General features: G+C 37.6%; 2 protein-coding genes across 2 annotated transcripts in view; one reads left to right on the forward strand and one right to left on the reverse strand.

Moving 5' to 3' along the window:
* Positions 1–15,156, forward strand: part of OR51T1 (olfactory receptor family 51 subfamily T member 1) — a gene marked incomplete at its 3' end in the record, with an annotated part of 135,866 nt that overhangs the window by 1,674 nt on the left and 119,036 nt on the right. The gene's annotated exons all lie outside the window — the stretch shown is intronic.
* Positions 3,775–15,156, reverse strand: part of LOC308641719 (uncharacterized protein) — a gene marked incomplete at both ends in the record, with an annotated part of 43,032 nt that continues 31,650 nt past the window's right edge. Inside the window, 2 exon segments of the mRNA XM_081280333.1 lie at positions 3,775–3,883; positions 3,885–4,721. Of these exon segments, the coding sequence (XP_081136459.1) occupies positions 3,775–3,883; positions 3,885–4,721 (946 nt within the window).

Raw genomic sequence — 15,156 nt, forward strand, 5'->3', positions numbered from 1 at the left:
TCAGCAATACCATGTCTGAAGACCCAGTCTTCCTTCCACACATTTACCTAGACTGAATGTCTTCCACATCTGGATCTCAGATTCCTCTTCCTTATGAATGCACAGCTCTCCTAGGGAACTGGATGCTCCCGTTAAAGGCAATTCTGGAGCCAAGCCTCTGAGAACTCAGGTGAGCTTTCCTTTTTTCTTTTTGAAAACTGATTTTCTTGTTGGAATCTACCTGATCCAATGACACACTCTGTGGCTCTTTTTTTTTTTTTTTCAATCTACATAGACCTATACTTCTTGTCTACCAACAAAACAACAAAAGCAACAACAATACTCATCAAGCACCCACTTATTCATGTCCAGCATTGTTCTTTTGTGCTTGTGTTTTGTTCAGTTTGAAGCTTCATTCTTCAGCATGTACACCTGTGATCTTAATTTACAAAGGAGGAAATGGAGGGATTGTAATATTAAATAACTTACTTAAAATAAAACTCTATGGAGTTTGATTCTGGGTCTGTTGACTCCAAATCCTGTGTTCTTTATGGATTGTCATGCTTCAGCTACATGTAGAAGATGGAGCTACTGCCACTGCCTAAGGACCTAAGGACATCTAATTTTTGCTGCTATCATACTTAATAGACACACCACATACTAAAAAACTCTGGAAGAAAGCATGTGTTAGATGGATGCATATAGACAAAGGACCAGAGCTGTGTGATTTGAATATGTCTGTTTTGCTCTGTTGTTATTTAGTATGTGAGTTCCTAGCAGACCTACACATTTAGAAATTATAGGGCTGGATACTGTCTTTTTAATTTATTTTTAATCGGCACATTATAGATACACATAAAGTGGGCTTCATTGTGATAATTTCACACATACACCTGACATAGGTTGATTTCATTCTGTTGTTTCCTCCCCTTTTCTGTTCCTCCTCTCTCCCTCTTCTTCTACTCATCTGTTCTCCCTTCCATTTTCTTGAGACACTTGCCCTCCACTTTTAAAAATCCCTTATTTCTCTCTAGCTTCTGCACATAAGAGAAAACATTTGACCTTTGACTTTCTGCATCTGACTTATTTCACTCAGCATGGAGTCCTCCATTTTCACTCATTCACCGGTAAAAGACATAATTTCATTCTTATTAGTAGGTTGTTATAGTAGAGGACTGCTTAAGATTGCTGTGAAATAGCTATTTGCATTTTATATTTAGACAAAATATCTAATTGAAGAATGATAGCTTCTAATTTGAAGTGTGAGGATGTTGAATATAAATAAGTAATGGTAGAGATTGCTATGTGTCTCTGTGTGCACTCTGTCAAGTTTTAAATAAAAATGATTTCATGGATGTGTATATGTAGGTATGTATGCTTCTGAAGCCTCTTTCTCTTCCACGTTTCATATTAGGTTGAATGAAGTACTCATGCTTTATTCCTCTCTGAAGATGCAATGCATCTGGGGTCTTTGCTACCATATTCTTAGTACATCTCCCTTGAAGATGCTAGTAGAAAATTACTAATTATATTCTGATTTTTTGACCTGGAATAAATCCATAAAAATTAGGTTAATATAGATTTTTCTTAGTATACAAATTGACATTTTAGGGGAAGGCATCTTTTATTGAAGGTAAAAATATGCCTTTGTAAAGAAGAGAAATTCACACTTGATATGTTTCCTAGGTTCAATCAAGATTTATTGAGCCTACATTGTGTACTACTTACAGGTTTAAAATTGCACTCAATGTTGAGAAATATTTAAGAAGATTGCATATGTAACAAAACAACTTGCCCTATAGAATATGTAATAATCCTACACAGCTATTTCAATAGGTGAATGTATAAATATTGAAAATTATGCTTAAGAAACAATCAATGGTAAGGTAGTTATATTTGAGAGTTTGGGGGGATTATCAAAATGTTTGTTGGGTCCTCCTGCTTCACTTTGGAATTCAACATTTTTCACAATAGTTCATACATTGAAATGGCCTCTCATTCTATCTTCTTGTTTCCAGAAGAAGGGATACAACTCATTTTGGGTGGAAGATATAAGCAATGATTATCATATGGTACCAAACAAGGCCATGCTTCTCTTACTTAAAATGGGGGCTATGTATGAGTGAAGACAAGGATGATAATCCCCAACGAGAACACAAATCAGATTTTGGAGTATCTCTCCCTCTACCTACCATCTCTGCTCCTACCACAAATGAACCATGCACTTTTTTCCATGTGCTGCTAGAGGATCTCTACTAATTTTGGTTCACTATTCTAGAATATGCATGCCCATTGTGTGCTGATTCAGAGACCATACACCATGGTCATTATGATCACCATATTTAATAGTTACTGACATTCAAAAACAATTGTGCTTTTTTTTATTGGTTGTTCACAACATTACAAAGCTCTTGACATATTATATTTCATACATTAGATTGAAGTGGGTTATGAACCCCCAATTTTACCCCAAATGCAGATTGCAGAATCACGTCGGTTACACATCCACAATTTTACATAATGCCCTAATAGTAATTGTTGTATTCTGCTACCTTTCCTATCCCCTACTATCCCCCCTCCCCTCCCCTCCCAACTTCTCTCTCTACCCCATCTACTGTAATTCATTTCTCTCTTTGTTTATTTTCCCATTCCCCTCACAACCTCTTATATGTAAAAAAAAAAAAAATAAATAATTGTGCTAAGGTCTCAAAACAATGTAACTCTTAGAGAGGTCTCCCTTCAGAAATTTGCATGGAAGTTTCTCTTCCGGTTCTAATTGTAGTTGAATTGCCACCTTCCAGTTGTAATATTATAGTAGGTGCAGAACTCATGGACATATTTATTTACATTTATGTTTTTGTTCATTTATATATTTAGTGGTACTAGAGATTGAACCCAGGGCCTTGTGCATATTAGGCATATGCTGGGCCACTTCCCCCCAATCCCTTTTTATTTATTTTGAGACAAGGTCTTGCTAAGTAGCCCACACTGGTCTTGAACTTGCCATCCACATGCCTCTGCCTTTCAAGTTGCTGGGATTTCAGTTGGGCATCACTTCACTTTGCTAAATCTACATTTTGAAAACCAAGACTCCAACATCTAGGTTGTTTTCCAGCTATTCTCAATCTTTGCATCTCAAAATTCAGCAACTATTTCTTGAACATCTACTATGTGCCTAGCCCTGATAAAACTAGGGAATGCATAAATAAATAAGGCACATCTTATGCCCTCTGGAAGCTTGCAATATATCACAGAAAGCAACATAAATGCAAATGCTGAAATTTTCAGGTGAGCATGATAATGATGTTGGTACGAGGTACACTGAAGATACAAGTGTGGGGTTGACAATATCTAAGCCTATGCAGTTTTAGTCACTCTTGGATTGCTACCAGCAGACCTAAAATGGATGAGTTTCTGGGATTAATTTTCTTTCTGGTAAAGGGCTTCATAACTCAGAATTTAAGAGTTTTTCTTACTTAGCTGGGGTCAACACTTAATGCCTTGGTGGAATACTTGAATTATTGCCTTTATCATTTCCATTCAAGCTTCTGCCAGGTATCTTAGTTCCACTACAAAGCAGCTACATTACTTCTCTGAACATAAGCCATTCTCTTCAATCATTACCTTTTAAATATTCTCCTGAAAGTGATCTTGCCTAAATACAAAAAATATTTACTAAATGTTGTGTAAATGAAAACATGAAAAATAATATTAAATAGGCAGTGCCCTACTAGGGTTCCTTTCCTATAGTGTAAGTAAATTACATCAGGTTTTTCTCAAAAGTAATAATCCATTTTACTTTGTAGGGAGCAGACGAAATATAGCCTTGCGAATCTGTTTTGTTTTTACACTGTAGATAATAGGATTGAGCACAGGGGGCAGAAGCAAGCATATATTGGCCATCGGGGACTGACCCACCATAGTGATGTACCAAGGACAGGCTCATCAGGGGGATATAGAAAATAGCTACTGCTCCAATGTGGGAGACACAAGTGCTTAAAGCCTTCTGCTGTTCCTCAGGTGAGGCAATATTGAAGACAGAGCGAATTATCAAAATATAAGACAGAACAATGCATGGCATGTCTATCCCTGTGGACAGGATGAGGGCAAGCAATCCACAGATACTATTGGCTTGAGTGTCTGAACATGCTAATTTAATCACATCTGGATGGTAGCAGTAGGAGTGGGAAAGGGTATTTATTCTACAGAAAGAGAGAGGCTTAAGGAGCAATTGTAGTGGTAATATTAATATTATAGCACGTGTAATTACCAGGAGACTCATCTGAATGATCCTGGAATTATTGAGAACTGTAGCATATCTGAGAGGGTCACAGATGGCCACATAGCGGTCAAAAGCCATAGATACCAGCACCCCAGACTCCATGACAGAAAATCCATGAAGAAAAAACATCTGGACATTGCAGCTGTCCAGACTGACTTCATTTGCGTTAAACCAGAGGATACCCAATGTTGTGGACATTGTGGAAAGAGTCAAGCCCAGATCTGTGACTGACAACATAGAGAGGAAATAGTACATGGGCTCATGAAGACTGTGCTGGGTGCTGATGACTAACAGGATCATGCTGTTCCCAGACAGGGCAATGGCATAAAGGCAACAGAAAGGAATGGAGATCCAGGCCTGGGCAGACTCTAGGCCAGGAATGCCAGTGAGTGAGAAGGTTGGAAATCTGGATGTCAAATTACTGAGGATATCCATGTTGTCCTGGATTTGTAGCATTTCTCTTTACAAGGCTCACATCCTGTAGAAGTAATAAATTACATTGTTATGTAGAAATATTTAGAATTATTTGCATTTAGAGAGTTATCTATAGTCATAGATAATGTCTCTGTCATTGAAAATACATTAAATTATATTATAATTTCACATAGCATTTATAAATAGGGACATTTAGGAAAGATACAGGATTTTTATTTTTAAGTCTAATAAAATATATTTACATAACTACATATTTTGATGATAATTATTGTTATATTCATAGCCTTTTAAGATCCTTCTGATTCTACAGATAGAGACAGTTAAGAAATATTAGTGCATTAAAATTTTAATATATTGTGTTGTATAATGAGTGAGAGAAATCCACTAAAAAAATGTCCATGGGTCTTAAAGGGCCCTGTAGGTGTGAATATCCATGCACAGATCTCTGGATTTTATAAGGAATGCATATAATATTGTCCTTTAATTGTATGATTTCCATCCAACAGTGTGGGTGGACAACCTCGGATAGTAGACTCGAAATATAATCATGACAGAGCTTGGTGGCAGTTTTTGAAAAAGACTGTATTCCTTAACGTTAGGAGAGAAAGACAACTTATGAGAAACTTAAAAACCAAGGGAACGCGATGCTGAGACTGATTTTGAATAAACAACAATGTCAACTTGTTGAAGCAGTCAAGTCTGGAAAAATTTTGAAAAAATCAAAAGCAGCTTAGAGCACATTAGCAACCATGGAAAAAACAGTTGAACTTAAAGGGTGAAAATAGACACCCTGACACAGTGGCTTGAGGAATGGATGGAAAAGTAAGTAGTGGGGTTTTGATGTGTTTTACTTCTAGTAACGTGGCAGTGAGAGCAAGGAGAGAAATAGACCATGACTAATGAAGCCGGGAGGGATGGAGGGTTTTTGAAAGATTGGAAAAAAATTAGTGATGTGCATACATTTACAAGGTAAGATTAAAGTTACAGTAGAGGGTGACAGAATAAGAATATAGAATGAGAGGGATTCATTGACATGTGGGTCCTTGAGGAAAGTAGTAGGTGACTTAATGTACAGCATGATAGTAAACCACATTAAAAAGATGAGGATTAGAATTTCCATTTGAGTAATTTGTAAATGTGTAATTTGGTGGAGAGTTATGCAAAACAATTATCATCTGAGACGTCTACCTTTTTCTCTCTGAATAAATACAGAGACATTTCCTGCTATCCATGAAGTGTGGAATGATAGATGCTGGCTTAAGACAGGGCAGAGATCTGCCACTTAGAGACAAAGAATTGGTATAGAAACTTGATCAATTATAATTCTACAAATATTTTTAAAGGTATATTTTTATATAACTAATATTTCGCAAGATTTGAAATGAAATAATAGCAATTTTAGTTACTTATAATTCTAATACTTTTAAGTCAAGCTTTTCAAAATATAAACTTTATTTCATAAATCCTTTGTAATAAGTATACACATTATAATTTTTTAAGTGTCAGTTTTCAGTATTTTTGGTTAAATCTCTTATTCCCTGGGATTTAATTCTGATAAAAATCTTCTAAATTTTTAGTTATAAATCATTAGATAATGTTATATTATTGTGTGCCCTACTGGTTTTGAATTTTTCTGTAAGACTATTGGCATATTTGATAAGAAACGATCAAAGCACGAAGTCAATACAATGAACATTTTTCTCTACCTTTTTTTTTTTTTAATCAGCTACATGTGCAAAGAGGAGCCTTCTCTGTCTTTGCTAGCAGATGGACTAAAACTCTGAAGCCATGGACTTTATACCCAGCTGGGATTGAACTGTGGGATCGTCAGAAAGATGTGGATCTTCCTTGGGCCATGATCCAAGAAATGCTGAAATCCCTCTCCCCTATCTGTAAACATAGTGCAGTGCTGTGAAATCTCAGAAGGGTTTTAGTTACTAATTCAAGTGAAGAGAGGTCTCCAGGGACTTTTAAAATGCAAAGCAAAAGAAACAGTTCTCCATATGTATGTGTTCTCTGTCTGTGAATTCAACCAACCACAGGTGGAAAATATTTGGAAAAAAAATGACATCTTTTCTGAACAGATTTTTTCCTTGTCATTATTCCCTAAACACTATAGATAGTATAATGACTATTTATGTAGCATGTTCATTGTATTAGAGATTCTAAATAAGCTAGAGACACTTTAAAATGTACAGTGGAATGCGCATAGACTATATGCAAGTACAACACCATTTTATACAAGGTATTAAAGCATCTGTGCCTTCTGTTGTGTGTGTGTGTGTGTGTGTGTGTGTGTGCGCACACACGTGTGTATGTGTGTGTAGTAGAAGGGTCCTATAAAATATTTCCCACTTAAATTGAGTGATGAAAATAAATGGAAGGTATATTGAGTTCTTTATATTCTGGACATTAATCCTGCATCAGAAAACTAGCTAGCAAAGAATTTATCCCATTCTGTAGGCTGTTTTCAGTCTTGTTTCCTTTACTGTCCAGAAGTTTTCAATTTAATGCCATCCCATTTATTAATTTTTTGGGGGGGAGGGAGATGCTGCTTGTGATTGAACTCTGAGCCACTTAAACACTGAGCCACATCCCCAATGCTGTTTTGTATTTTATTTAGAGATAGGGTCTCACTGAGTTGCTGAGTGCCTCATTTTTGCTGGGGCTGGCTTCGAACTCATGATCCTCCTGCCTCAGTCTCCCCAGCTGCTGGGATTACAGGCATGTGCCACCATGCCCGGCTCCATTTATTAATTCTTGATGCTATTTCCTGAGCCTTTTGGAGACCTATTGAGGAAGTCATTGCCTAAACCTGTAGGTTGGAGTGCTGACCCTGTTTTCTTTTAGGAGTCACAAAATTTCGGGTTTAATTACTAGTCTTTGATCCATTTTGGAAAATTAAGATTTGTTCTCACCACTGGGAAATAGGAGTATGCTTGCTATTGTCTTTGGATTTTAAGTATGCCAGGAAGATAGGAAAACAAACTACTGTTGATTGTGATACTTATGGTGATAATGAAGAGAGAGGAAAAGTTGTATCCTGGTCCCCAGGAGTCCTAGGCCTACACAATCATATTGACCCCTAAAGAGGATAATATGTCCATTCTCAAAGCCATCTGTCTTCAGCAACCTACAAGCTTTTCCCCCCAAATGAGTCAGTTCCTGATCTTATCACAGGAAAGCAGGCAACTGAAACTCCAAACCTAGGCCCTTGTGTTCCTATGAAAGAAGATTTAGTCAGACACCAAGAGTCATGCAGGAGAACTTTATTAGAAGTGAAAGTAAGGTGAAAATAAAGTAAAAGAAAAGTGAGGCTTAAGCTAAAAGCACTCTCAAGGGAGAGAGTGGGCCGTCTCCAAGCAGAGAATGAAAGAGGAGACAATACTGTCCCCAATTTTACTACCGTTTGATGTTTTACCAGGATAACTGGGGATCACCTTCTGTACTCTTTGCCAATCAGGTGTTCAACTCCTCCTTCACCTTGAGCTGTGGAGTTTTTGACCTTAGTTTGTCCTATGGGGAAGTGTCATGGTGGCCATCCTATTTAGGGGGTTTCATCTACAAGTCAATGCCATGTTAATGTGGGCACTGGGGTCAATAGCTGGTCAGAAGTCACCTTAGTGTGCCTGCACTATTAAAGGAATCTTCCTTACCAGACAAATGGAGATACCTTTAGCCATAATCCCTAGCTTCACACCAACCTCAGTGGACATTGTCAAGATTTAGTTCCATCAACCCTTTTATCTTATGTGTCTTCCCATTAGCTCCTTTTTCTTCTTGTTTATTTTCTACAAATTAACTACCACTTCTTGCTTTCTCATTTACTTTGGAAGTCATTTAAAGAAGGATCATTGCTCATTGCTAGCTATTACCTAACAGTCTGATATATTATTTCAGCTCCATTGTATTCCTGTCTGGAGACACTGAGGTGTATGGACAATACTCATGTACATGTGTACTTGTTCTGTTACTTAATATTTTAGTGAAGTAGTAAGTTCAAGTTTCTGGACTGGGAGTGTAATGCCAGATTCATGGGACCCCAATAGACCTCCAGGAGCCGAATCCTATGCAAACACACAAGAGTCTATTGCAAGCTCGAGCCTGGACTCACAACCATTTCTGACACAGCAGTCCCAGGGAGTGAGTCCTAGTCCTTTGTTCAGTGAGATTTTATAGGTTTTGGGGGGATACTCTATGCATCACAACATCACACAGCAAATCATTCCATACCACAGGAAAATCAAAGAACAACTCTTAGCATTGATTAGCACATTCACTGGCGGTGAAGCCAGATTTAAAGCTAGGTAGTCAGTATAGTTAGGTAAATTTGGTCTAATATCGAGTAGGATTCAGAATGGAGGCCATGTTAAGAATGAATTCCGGGAAAAGCAGAACAACTCTTGGAATGTTAATGAAGTCTGGGAAAAGCCCAAGGACCCCAGCCCATCCCAAAGAAATGTTAATGAAGATTACTTCTTTGCCCCACCTGTGCTCCACCCTTTCGGGCCTTCCCACCTACATTCCATCACTGAAAGAATTATAAAAAGGGGAAACAACCGCACTTTCACGGATTCCATCTTTTGGGTCCCCTTCTTCCTTTGGGAGAAGTCTTTTCTGCTGTCCTTTAATAAAGCCTCTACTTTCCACTCTGACCTTGCCTCGGCGTGCTTCTCTGGTGTTATTCTTCAACATTGGGGAAGCAAGGACTCGTCACCGGTCAACAGTGGTAACAGCGGGAACAAGTTGGGTAGGGGTGATTGGTTAGTACAAGAGGGGGATTTGTTTGAACTGATTGGTTTAAGCCACGAGGGGAGTACGAGCTAAACTACATGGTTTCCCAACATGTTATCAACCACCATAAATTACTGGGGGTTATCTGGCATCCCAGGTATTTTCCTTGTCTCAAGCTAATTGGTGGTTGCTAGGGGGTTTCTATGGGTCCTCACCTAGCCTAACTGAGTCAGGGACACCTGGCACTGCAGATATCTCCAGTTATTTGTAGACAAACAACTCAGCAGGGTGGGTATGTGCCTAGGAGTGCTCTGTGGGTTTTTCCAAGGACAAGGGTCATGCCCCCTTCCTTAGGACAGGCCTTGAGGTAGAAGCATTTTTTAAAATGGAGTCACATTAGTATCTCATTTCAACTTTCTTTTTTCTTTTTCTTCCAAAATCAATTTTGCTCTCCAAGATCCTTTGGGATTTATAGGAATGTTAGGGGAAAAGTTTCATTTCAGTGATGTATATCATTGGGATTTTCATATAATTGCATTGCACCTGTAGATTGCTTTGTGTGATGTGAACATTTAAACAATATTACATCTTTTAATCCATAGACATCATGTCTTATTATTTATGTGTGTTCTCTTCAATTTTATTTTGAAAAAAATAACAGCAGGTAGAAGCTGCTATTATTTAATTATTTTCAAAAATGGAGTTACATCAGTTTCTCTGGAGGAGTTTGACCTCCCTTGTCAATGTAGGCTGTTGAGTAATGGAGGTAGACTTCTTGACATCCCAGCTATTCTAGGTCCACAGGAAAGGAGAAGATCCACACCTGAACATTGTGCTTCTCCTTTATAGAGAAGACACACATGGGGAAAGATTATTGGGTTTCTTAGGTATCAATACCAATTTGATCCTCATTTAGCTATTTTTGTGTGATTATTATACACATGTTTTCTTATTATAGAAATTTTAATGACAGAAAGCCTGAGGGGTTCAATTCAAGCACTGTAACTACATAGGCCTCCTATTGAGCATTTTCACAGATAAATATCAATAACAAAAATGGACTGTGAGCAAATCATTGTGAGGATTTTTGAGTGATTGTTAAAGAATCAGAAGGGTCACGACCCTTGCTTTCAAGGATCTAATAATCTCAATAAAGTTTATACCCAATTCTTTCTATACTGGTTTGATCAGGAAATAATGAAATAGTTTCTGATTATCTCTGCCTTCTTGTACTCAAGCCCCTGTGTAATCCTCTCATGAGATAGGAACTGTGACTCTCTTATAACCAATAGGATATGGTGATGATGATGGTTCTCACGTGCATGCTTCACATCCTGATTGGGGTGAAACAAGCTGCTTGTTGGGCATGTTCATACAGCAAAGCCTGAGGGCAGGCTCCAGCCAACAATCAGTCAGGAGCTAAATGTGGCCTTCTCCAGACATATATAGTGAGAAATTGAGTCCTTCAGTTCAACAGGCCACAAGTACCCATGAGATTCTATGCAGGACCATGAAAATTTTGAAGCATATTGAAATTGGTCTTGAAAATTAGGGTCGGGTCCTATTTCTTGGTGTTGAAGACTGAACACCCAGAAAATACCAAGGCAAGAGCAAAAAGTTTTATTTAAAGGAGAAGGAGGGAGGGAGGGAGGGAGAGAGGGAGAGAGGGAAAGAGGCAGAGAGGGAGAGAGGGAGAGAAACTCCTCCAGAGAGGAGGGGGTCCAGAGCTGGTGCCCCAGGGAGTGGGGGTGGCTTGCCCCTTTTATAGATCTTAGGTTTCCTTTGTTTTCATGCCACCTCCTCTCACCTTGCCCAAAAGGTGGAGTCAAGGGTGGGAATGTAGCTACCCAGGGGATACTCATTAACAACTCCTAGCTGGGAGGAGCAATTCCCTGGAAGCAGATGACCTTGACCATAAGTGAGGAAGAGCTCGGAAGTGTCTTAAAGGTATCAACATTCCAATTCCTTTGAATCTGCATCCATCTTCCTGACCTGACTTTCTGATCAAAACTGACCTTTGTTCTTATTTTCAAATCCTTCTTCAGCTAAGGCTGAAGTGAGATACCAGCCTTATTTTGAGGATTAAGCTGTGCTGTACTAGTCTCCTGACTTAAAGAAACTGAGAGATAAAATGTTCCTGTTGTTTTGAGGCACTACTTAATGGCTTAAAGAAATGCAATTTGATTGTTCTTTGATACCTTACAATGTGTGGTTGCTAATGAGCATAGAAACATTAATATATAGAGTGACATTTATTGCAATATATGTTATATTTTCATTTTAATTAAATCATTACTCAAAGCAACCTATCTTCCTAAATCTTTGTGTCTTTGCAGCATCCCTGGGAAAATTAGCCCAAATCTAATCTATTCATACTGGATGAAAATGGCCCCCTATACACTTGGGATTTATTCTTAGATATTTTATACATCTAAATAATTCTTGATCACAGATAGAGAAGGTAAATTAACACATAGACCTTGGGCTATAATTTGCTTCATTCTTCATTAGCCCCACCATCTTTCTCTCAAGTTACTTTTCATTGCATCATTACTAAATTGCTTTTCTCCTATTTTGAAATGGGCTCTGAAAACTGAGTAGTTTATTCTCCCCAAGAGCACAGGAACTGGACATTTGGGAAGAGTGTGAGATAAGGGGATGGCAAAAATTGCAGTTGTCAGAGCATGGCTTACACTTGGAAAGTAGTGAGACTTTTATATCCAGATAAGGACTTAAAAGCCACACGCAGAGACAAAAGTCAGATATTATACTAAGAACATTGTTTTTTTGGCACCTACTTTTTGGTTATTAATGTGAGGACATGAGAGTGTTCTTTGCTTGTAATTGATAGTATTTTGTAGCTTTGCCCACTTGTGCCTGTATAGTTTAGTGTTTCTTAAAATTTAATTTTATAGATTTTAAATTTTATTTTGACATGTAATAACAGTACATATTTATGGGGGGTACAGTGTGATATTTTAATATGTTCACACAATGTACTAATCATATCACCTCGAACATTTATCATTTCTTTATTTTAGGGACATTAAAAAGTCTACCAGCTATTTTGAAGTTCAGTGTTTTTGAATAAAGAGCAAAAGAAATAGAAGAATCACTTGACCCTGAGAAAGGAGTATCCACTCACATTCACTCACATAGCTATGTTTTAAAAATATGTGTGCACACTCCCAGACAGCTCAGTGCACAGATACAGACTTAGGGAAAGCACAAATAATAAATAATGAAAACTATGGAATTATTTTATTCACATGATTTTTCTCTTAAAGAAGAAGAGATTTTAAATGGCTCCAATATAATATCACCTTATGGCCTTCCTCCGGCCCCTCACCAACCTTCAGTAGTATATTTTAGTGAAGCTTTTTTTTCATCAGTGCATTTTAATTATACAGACTAATGGGTTTCACTGTGGCATATTTGTATATGAATATAATATATTTTGATCAGGGAAGGTTATTTTTGATAAATGCTCTCTCAATAAGCAGATAGGTTGCTGCAAAGACTGGTGTGCTCATCTCTTGTAACATCTAGGAGGAAGGCCCTGGCTGTGTGTTATGAATTTTCTATTGCCCTAAGGGATGAATGAAAGAAGCAATGATCACTCTCACTCTGTCTGTTCAGAATAAGAAGGTGCTTACTCTTCAGGACAGTGGGCTTGTTGTCATTAATACTTGCATCATTAGGAAATACAAGAAAATCAGATGGAGGTTTAAAAACCAGTAAACCAAAAGCAATTTTGGTGTCTTGGATGAACATAAATTTCTGTTATCACATACATGATGTATTCTTGGAGAAGAGATGATTTTTTAACTGCCTGAGATGGGGCTACAGATTTTTAGGTGGCCACACACAGAAAAAAAAGGAATGGGGATTACATATATTGCTGTTTATGTGTTGTATGAGAATGTACTGGATACTCATTAAAAATCAGGTGCTTGATAGTTCATTTATATGTTTCATTTCATTATAACCCTATTAAATGAGCATGCTGTCTTACATTAGTAACAGTAACAACAAAAGGATAAAATAAAAGAAGTAGAGTGATTATCTCAAATAAAACAGTTCATGAATTGCTGAGCTGGTTTGAGTTTCCTATCTTCCTGATAGCTAAGTCCATGGGTTTTCCAGTAATCAATTTCCATAGGCCAGTGTGTGAAAATAGTATAAATGTCATGACTATTTGCATTTCTATTTTTACACAAGTTGTTATATTTAATTTTTCCAATTACTCTTGGGTATAAATACAGGTATTATTCTTTCCGGGTATCGGAAAGATCCCATCTATCCTGAAATGTCAGTGGAGATTGCCTCTAGGGCCCTTACTGTGAGAACTGACTTTCAGATAAAAATGTCTTCAGGAATGTAAAAGTGACCAAATCCTTCAATATTTCCTTCTTTCTCATATAAAACAAATTTATGGCTTTTACAACTTGATTCAAAATTTATATGTTTGGTTGTGTATTTTTAAGTTTTGTTTTTCTTCAATTAATATAAGGAAGAGTAAAAACAGTCCAGGGAAAATCTAGCATGGAATTATTCTCTCAGTTGACCTAAGAGTAGTTCTATGTCTAGGTAAAATCATAATAGATTAAATATTTTAAATCTAATGGAGAACCATTATATTTTTCATGACAAAGATTCCTAAATCCTCGCTCTTCAAGAGCATATTGAGTATTTCCTCACTTAGATATGCTTATAAAAATTTTTCTTAGATGAAATTTAATGATAGATAATGATTTTGATGAATTTGAGAAATATGGTTATTTACACTTTTTTGGCCCTTATCTGACAAGAATGAGGAAAACCAAGTAGATGCTTCTATTTTAGGAAAAATTTCCCACAACATTTCTCTACCATGGTTTCCTGGGTATGCTTAAACTTCACTCCAAAGATAAAGATTAAGACATGGTTTTGGACATGGAAGGCACCAGTAAGCAGACATTGAGCAGAGTGACAGAAATCACTTTGAGCTTAGGGCAACTAAAGCAATGAGAGAATTAAAAACAGAGCTTGAAGATACACTGGGACAGGATGACACAAATGTACAGACATATGTGCTAAATACCATGGGCAGAGGTTTTCCAGAAGATAGCTACAGCACTGCCTGTCATGATAGCTACTGTAATCCAACCATGGGAAGACTACAGGAGTCTATAGATATGATTTGGTGTGTGCATGCACCAGTGGAAGTCAAGGGGATGCCCTGGTTGAAGCAGATGGGGATCCAGAACATAAAAAGGGGTTCATTCACAGAACACTGTGTTGCTATCACTGTTCTTTGCTTGGTGCCAATAATTGGAACCAAATGACATGGTGAGATAGAAGGCTGATGGCTGCATCTATTGACCACCTGTGACTAGCAGAAGACAAACCGTGGATGAAGCAAACCTGGAATGATCGAGGCAGGTATAGTGTTTGATTTTATAGGCTTAGAACCAATCAAATGGATAATGTCTTAGATGAAATGGACATGAGAACACTTCCCCATGAAAACTAGAAGGCTCGGGAAGAATTGCATAGGCCACATAGAAAACAGCAATATTTCTCTCAACAATCATGGCATAACTATAAAGATTGGTAAACAGATCCATACTTGGGAATCCTCCCACACTGGAAAGACAGAGAGGCAAGTGTGTGTGTGGGCGGGGAGGCGGGGAGAGGGTGCTTAATCAGAAGATGATGGTTGCACTAGTATTTCAGGGAGATAC

The sequence above is a fragment of the Spermophilus citellus genome (assembly GCF_964194105.1).
Source record: "Spermophilus citellus genome assembly, chromosome: 2".
NCBI classification, from domain to species: domain Eukaryota; kingdom Metazoa; phylum Chordata; class Mammalia; order Rodentia; family Sciuridae; genus Spermophilus; species Spermophilus citellus.